This window comes from Mercenaria mercenaria, chromosome 3 (assembly GCF_021730395.1).
Source record: "Mercenaria mercenaria strain notata chromosome 3, MADL_Memer_1, whole genome shotgun sequence".
In the NCBI taxonomy this organism is placed as follows: Eukaryota; Metazoa; Mollusca; class Bivalvia; order Venerida; family Veneridae; genus Mercenaria; species Mercenaria mercenaria.
In genome coordinates this window covers 38675372-38683499 of record NC_069363.1, presented here as the reverse complement: position 1 = coordinate 38683499, position 8128 = coordinate 38675372, and the positions used below count along the sequence as shown (strand labels likewise).

The window sequence follows — 8128 nt, the reverse complement described above, 5'->3', positions numbered from 1 at the left end:
ACCTCATATGCTATCCCAAACCCCGTCTCTGTGCAAACTACCTATATACCAAGTTTCATTGCAATCAGTCACTCCTAACTCAAGTTATTGAGCAGAATACAAAAGCTGACAACGCCATTCGCCAATCTAATAACAAGTCTTTTTGAAAGCCTGTTTAAAAATGGTGCCGTAAAGAAAGATACTTAGTAGTTTTATTTCTTCTATTATTTTCTAATGTTTTGTACAAGATAGTAACATCACTGGATGTAGTTGCGGATGGAAATATCACATTTTGCGGTAACTCAGAAGAGCCTTGTTACAGCCCAACAATCACGCTCGTACCGTAAATTTCTATCCACTCCTACAGGAACCACGACAAATATTAGCAGTCTATTTTCTGGTCCTTTGGGATCATGGAGTACTCAATTATACTGTAATAGAATTCCACTTAAGCTGGTGCTAGGGGGCTTGAACGGTGTTGCATATTTCACTACCTCTCATGAACAGACTCAATCAAACCGAGTCTGCTACTATTTTGTTTGGTTGCATTCTGTGCTTCCAAAGGATCTTCGAACAGATTTTATTAAATTCGTAACAGCTGATTTTAAACAGTTCACATATAGTATCAGTTAAAATATACACAATAACATTTGTATATATCATTTCTCATCTAATTTCCAATTTTCAATGCCATATATTGCTTAATAAAATATTAGTGTGTGTTCGGGTTTAACGTCTTTTTGAACAATTTTTTCAGTCATATAAACGACGGTGTCTACTTGTAGCAGTGAGCACATAATGCCCAACTTTATTGTGCTGCCTCACTGGAATATCACGCCGTAGACACGTGACATGATACCCCAGCCAGTCACCTTATACTGACATCGGGCTGACCAGTCCTAGCACTACCCTCTTAATGCTGAGTGCCAAGCGAGGAAGCTACTATAAAACAAGAGCACCGCCTTGCGGGTGCTGACGCTCATCTGATTTTTTTTGTGTAATAGAAATATTGTCCTACCCATGATTTTCTAAGTCTAAAAAGGGCCATCATTCTTGCAAAAAGCAGGATAGAGTTATGTTTCTTGAAGTTCAGTGTCCACTTATGATGGTGAAAAACTGTTGCAAGTTTTAAAGCAATAGCTTTGATAGTTTATGAGAAAAGTTGACTTAAACATAAAACTCAACCAAGAAAATGATTTTCTAAGTCCAAAAGGGGCAATAATTATTGCAAAAAACAGGATGGAGTTATGTTGCTTGCTGTACAGCGTCAGCTTATGATGGTCAACAAGTGTTGCAAGTTTCAAAGCAATAGCTTTGATAGTTTAAGAGAAAAAGTTGACCTAAACATAAAACTTAACCAAGAAATCTGATATTTTCTAAGTACAAAAGGGGCCATAAATCTTGCAAAAAGCAAGATGGAGTTATGTTTCTTGCTATACAGGGTCAGCTTATGATGGTGAACAAGTATTCCAAGTTTCAAAGCAATAGCTTTGATAGTTTAGGAGAAAAGCTGACCTAAACATAAAACTTAACCAGGCAACGCCGACGCCGACAACCGCTCAAGTGATGACAATAACTCATCATTTTTTTTCAAAAAATCAGATGAGCTGAAAATAAAATGGTTATATAACTACATGGTAATAGTACCATTTTTTACGTCTTTGGTATGATGCTGCCGGGGATCAAACCCACGACCTCCCGCACTCGAAGTGGACGCTCTAAATATAAACAATATTTAGAAACGTCCAGGTAATTCGGAACTGGTCATTTCATAAAGTGCTACTACAGTCAGATAGTATACTTCAGTCAGATCGGACAATCTGAAGCTGCGTAAAATAGATTACCGCATTATTAATGCAGAGCCTATTTGGTTTGTAAAATTTAACAAGAGCTCGTAGAACACCAAATGCCCCCATTGATGCATTCAGTAATCAAGTAATCAGAAATTATTTGGTCACAGTGCACTGGACGTTTGACATACTGACCTCAAATCAAAATTATGGGTCATTCACCAGTCATAAGTAAACTCGGCATCAACTGTGACCTTAGACCAAAGCATTCTCTAGTTATTTGGCAAAAAAACGTTCTACTGTGACCTTGACCTTTGACCTACTGACCTCAAAATCAATAGGGCTCATCTGCTGGTCAGATCAACCTCCCTATTATGTTTCGTGATCTTAGGCCCAATCGTTTTCAAGTTATCATCTGAAACGGTTTAACTGTTCCAGTTCACTGTGACTTTGACCTCAAAATAATAGGGCTCATCTGCTGGTCATGATCAACATCCCTATAAAGTTTCGTGATCCTATGCCAAAGTGTTCTCAAGTTACCGTCCGGAAACAGTTTAATCGTTCCAGGTCACTGTGACTTTGACCTTTTACCTACTGACCTCAAAATCAATAGGGGTCATCTGTTGGTCATGACCAACCTCCCTATCAACTTTCATAATCATTAGGCACGTGATCTCAAGTTAAGGTCCAAAAACGGTTCAACTGTTACAGGTCACTGACTGACATTTGACCTACTGACCTCAAAATCAATAGGGGTCATGACCAACCTCCCTATCAACTTTCATGATCCTAGGCCCAAGCGTTTTCGAGTTATCATCCAGTAACAGACTGGTCTACCGACAGACAGACCGACATACACTAAACAACACACCCCACCTTCTTCGAAGGGGGGGGGGGGGGGGGGGGGGGGTAGGGTATAATAATCAAAATTTCGTCAGGCCCTTAATGGTCTCTTGCTGGGTCTAAAAACAGAGTACGATTCAATTTTAAATATGTTCATATAATATGCATTTCTGTGGTTTACATTATCATCATTTTTTATGTACAATGAATTCATTCTGTAGAGAAATCATTTATTCATTTACATTATCCTGTAACATCAATGTGTACATGTTTTTGTAGATTTCAAAAATGCACACATTTCATACATATACAGCTAGACTGAAACACTGTTACAAAGGGAAAATAGAAAAAAACATACAACAAGAATTTCAACAAGATTTACTTCCCATTCCACTCCTAGAATTGCATGAAAATGTATTATTCTTTATGGTGGCAGTCTTTATTCTTAATACACATGCACACAGTTTGTTAACTATACAGTTGAACAGAAAATACTATTCACAATGGACTCGAGGAGTTGTGCTGCTTTATCTGTTAAAGACAAACACTTTAGCATTCCAGTAACTTAAATTATTCTTTTATTTCATTTACAATAAAACGTATCAACATTAAATTACTACAAATTATGCACTCTATCAAAAGAATCTGACAAACAATTGGGCTTTGATGTCCCTAAATTGCAAACCAGAGTTTCACAAGACATGGTATACCAAAGGAACATTTCTGCCAAGTTACTTTTGCCTGCAGACTTCAAGAAAACTTTCCATAAAGAACTAAGGCATGTAGCCAAGTCTAAATGATATCTGGTAAACACTGATTATACTTGAGACAGGAAAAAATTTTAATAGCCACGCATTCAAAAGTAGAAATATGAGGGCTGATCCAAAAGTAATTTCACTGAAGCCATAAAAATGTATATATTGGAAAGAAAACAACTAAAATACCTACCCAAGAAGCATAATCTATTTGCGTACTTTTTGAAAATATGATAAAATACTGTTACTTACTTATCGAGATATCAACATGCACAGAAAGCATGGTAACAAAGATCATAACACGTCACTGACATTATTGAAGTCAGAAACTGATGTTTGTTGACAAGCAAAAACAAACCTTAACACTAAATAACAAATTTTAATCAACAAGGATGCCACCATAGTTTATTGTTATACTTAACTACTAAAAAGTATAACTACAAATCATTATAATTTCATATGAGTAGGCATGTTGTTTCGATGTCAATTGGTGATTGTTTCTGGTTGTTTTTTATACGTCCAAAGGGACGTATTATGTTATAACCTTGGTGTACGTCTGTCCGTTAGCAATTGTTCACCACACAGAGACGACGTGCAGAGCGCATGTTTTGGGTGTCTCGCTTCAAGGTCAAGGTCACACTTAGGGGTCAAAGTTCGTATCTGTTTGTTTTGTGTAAGCTCTGTAACTCTTGAACTGCTTGAAGGATTTCAAAGAAACTTGGCACAAATTTTCACCACACCTAGACGACATGCAGAGCGCAGGTTTCGGATGACTCACTTCAAGGTCAAGGTCACAGATGACTGCTTTGTGTATATTGCTCTGCATTGCAGTGCTCTTGTTTTTATTTAGCAGATCCCATTTTTGTTCACTTACAATAAAAAATTTTTTTTTAATTACTTCCCTTTTACGTTACTATAGATTATAGCTTATTTTGAATCTTTATTATTGACTGTAGGGAAAAACCAAGACCACTTTTCTGTGGTACAACATGGATGGTACCTCCAATAATAGGTGTATTTTGACATACCTGTACCTGGTAAGGTTTTTTTTTTGTGGACTTAGAATATTTTTTGCCGACTTGTTGTTCCTGTCCTTTGGGCTTCAACAGTCAAGTTCTTTAAATTTTGCTCCCATCCTCTTGATGTAACCCTTCAGGCATATATTGCCCCGCTTGGCAGAGCTCTTGTTACTGTTTATGAAAGACACATTATTTCTGCGTGCAGCAAAATGTGGTCAGTGGTGAACTTTGAAGTTCTATATATAATTATATTTTAAATGAAACAAACCTAGAACAAAATATTTATCCGTGTAATCATAACTGAATTAGCTCACATCTTGATCTAATTTCTATAATAATTCAATGATGAATAAATGCGCTATGGATAGTGACATTACTTCTGGATCTACCCTCATAACAAGATTCCATACCACTTGAATATTACACGAGTGCTTAACTGTCAAAATATATGCCTCTTGCAGCAAACTCGCACTGACTTCAAAAAAAAATACCCTACTTAATGAGTTTCAATTTTTACAATTTTGACTAATTCAAGGGCTGCAACACCAGTGACAAAGACTATCTGGCTGGTTATTGAACTTACTCAAGATAATAGCCTTAGTTCTTTATGAAACACTGGATAAGAACTGCTGAAGTCAGAGCAATTAGAGTCACTACTTCAGACAGACTTGGAACACCCAGATGGTTCCTGAATTTGGCCGAGATATTATGCTCATGAGGACATTTATTTCAGTTAAATATCTCTTGTAATATAAAAGACATAGGATAGTAAGTTTAAGGAATCTTAATGGCACCAATTTATTTTTTGAAAAACAACTTTTGTCAACAGTTATTTTATGTCTAGTAGATCTTAGAATTTCCAAGACTAGAATAAATAAGAAAGTGCAATTAGCATAGGACAAATAGGGTATATCAAAGCAGTGAAAATGTTTCTACCAGTGCCAGGGACTTAAAAATCATAATATATTCATATAAAATATAGAGACCCTTGCTTTGACAAATCCACAAAAAAACTGTGAGTGTATGTGTTTGTTTCAGCTTAAGTTCAAGCAAACTACAGAATAGAGGGACTACTGACGGTGCTTAGAATATATTATAACATCCCAATCACCCTGTTGAAATCCAAGCACTGCAATGTCTGTACTAAAAAGCTCCAGGAGAATCCAGTTTTCTAACAGGTGAAAACCCAATTTTTTTCTGGTAAAGAAAAGTTCATATTATTTACCATTAAAGTCCTTAAATCATCTAATCTGCCAACCTGAATGAAAATAACATGAAGACTATTTCATAAAGCACAATGTATAAAATACATATTTTGGAAACACATTCAAGCTGAAAATAAGGTCACAGCTTCTATCCCATTTCTTTTTCTGGTAGCCCTTTAACCCTGTTTAAACTTCCTTCCTTCAAGTTACAAACAGATATCACATTCCACTGTAAAACAATGTTACATACTAAAATCATTTCTTTCCCTCTAACGTTTCTGGAGTTATAAATAGATGATATCACATTCAACACTAAGATAAAATGTTACACATTCAAATCATTTCTTCCCTTTCTTTTTCCCTTTGCTGTCTGTTTTACTTTTCTTTGGTTGAGCATATTTAGCTTCAAGCTGATCGAAGAAACCATTCATTTCTTGTTCCCGGCTCTGTTGCCTTTTCTGTATGAGTGCTTTCAAAGAATCATCACATTTTAACCCCAGTTCTTCCTTCATCTCTTCTGCCTCTGCCGCCTCCTGAACAGCCTGAAAACAGAAATTAACCATTCAAACATTTTCAATAAACTACACAGTAATGTAGCCTAGGACATTGATGCTCCCTCTATATAATGCTAGGCAACAAAAAACAACAATGTGATTCCTGTGTGAGACGGAACTCTTATATATTAATAAAATATTAAGTCTGAAACAAAGTGGGACTATGACTTTTGAGCAAGGGCCTTTAATTCTTGCAAGGGACATGACAGCATGTTATAGTACACAGGCCTTTTTCTTTCTATCTCACTGGTCTGACATTCAGACCTTTTCCAAACACAATATATGGTTACTTTTTCCCCCAATTCCAAAAAAATCCCAATCCAGAGCTGAATCCCCAATATCAAGAAAGAAGTATGTGTCAGTTCCAGGTTATTATCATATTGGCGCTTGATTTTAGCATAGTTTTTTAAAACTCATTTGCAACGTTCTTTTACTACTACCGTTAGTGCTCTATAAAGGGGAGTTATTCTCTACAACAAAACAAAATTTTACACAATTCAAAGTATTACAGAAGTACTTACGAAAAAATCATGCCAAGATACACAAAACGTGATGTCCTTTGGGGAGACCATAAATGTACGGCCAAAGAAACAAGTCCCAGAAATGTTACAGTTAGTCTAGACAAGTCCACAAAGAAACTCTTACCAGGTACAGGTATGTCAAAATACACCTAAAAATTGGAGGTACCATCCATGTTGAACCACAGAAAAGTTGTCTCGGTTTTCCCTACGGCCAATAATAAAAAAGTTTCAAAATAAGCTATTTATAGTAACATAAAAGGGAAGTAATTCCAAAAAAAAAAAAATCATTTAAGTGAACAAAAAAGGGATCTGCCAAATAAAAACAAGAGGGTCATGATGACCCTGGATCGCTCACCTGAGTAATATGAGCTACATGTTTCAAATGTCAAACTGATGATAAAATATTAAGAAAGTCAGTAGGTCACATTCATGGTCAATGAAAATTTGGAGATAGTAACTTGCATGTAAAACTTTAACCAGAATTATGCAAGTTACTAAGTCCAAAAGGGGGCATAATTTGCTCAAAATACATGTAAGAAGAATGGAACTTGACCCAGTGAGGTTGGTAATTGACCTAGAATAAATAAGTTTCAAAGCTATATGCCTTTAAATGATAGCTGTATGTACTTGCATGCAAAAACTTAACCAAGATGTAACGCCGAAGCCAACGCCAGGGTGAGTAGAATAGCTAGACTATTCTTCGAATAGTCGAGCTAAAAACAAGAAAGTAGGTCAGTAGGTCAGTAGGTCAAGGTCACGGTCAAGTGACATCATATTACTTGGGGTCATCAGGTAATTATAATTAAACAGTCTTGGAAATAGGATCAGATGATTTTTTAAAGTATTTTTCCTATATAACTCACATAAGAACTTAGTTAACCCAGGGCATGGCCTCTTTTAACCCCAGGGGCATGATCTGAATAATTTTGGTAGAGGACTACTAGACAATGCATCATACCAAATATCAAAAGCCTAGGTCGTATGGTTTCAGACAAGAAGATTTTTAAAGCTTTTTCCTATATAAATCTATATAAAACTTGGGACCCCCAGGGCAGGGCCTCTTCACCCAAGGGGTACATTTGGAACAATTTTGGTTGAGGATAATAAGACAATGCTACATCCCATGTATCAAAGGTCTAAGTGTTGTGGTTTCAGACAAGAAGATTTTTAAACTTTTTTTCCTATATGTCTATGTAAAACTTGGGACCCCCGGGGCGGGGCCATATTTGACCCTAGGGGGATAATTTGAAAAATTTTGGTAGAGGACCACTAGATGATGCTACACACCAGATATCAAAGCCCTAGGCCTGGTGGTTTTGGACAAGAAGATTCAATTCTTTGAACAATTTTGAAAGGGGGCCACCCAAGGATCATTCCTGTGAAGTTTGGTGTAATTCTGCCCAGTGGTTTTCCAGAAGAAGATTTTTTTAGAAATTGTTGATGGACGACGCACTACGCACGA

The 8128-nt window shown here is 36.4% G+C and overlaps 1 protein-coding gene across 2 annotated transcripts in view; it reads right to left on the bottom strand.

Annotated features, from left to right (window-relative positions):
* Window positions 1-2973: 2973 nt before the first annotated feature.
* The window catches only part of LOC123525026 (dnaJ homolog subfamily C member 9-like), a 41270-nt gene continuing 36115 nt past the window's right edge, over window positions 2974-8128 (bottom strand). For both annotated transcript variants that reach the window (XM_045303696.2, XM_045303697.2), the window contains exon 5: window positions 2974-6133. In XM_045303696.2, coding sequence (XP_045159631.2) covers window positions 5930-6133 — 204 coding nt within the window. In that variant the 3' untranslated portion in view covers window positions 2974-5929. The remainder of the gene's footprint in view (window positions 6134-8128) is intronic.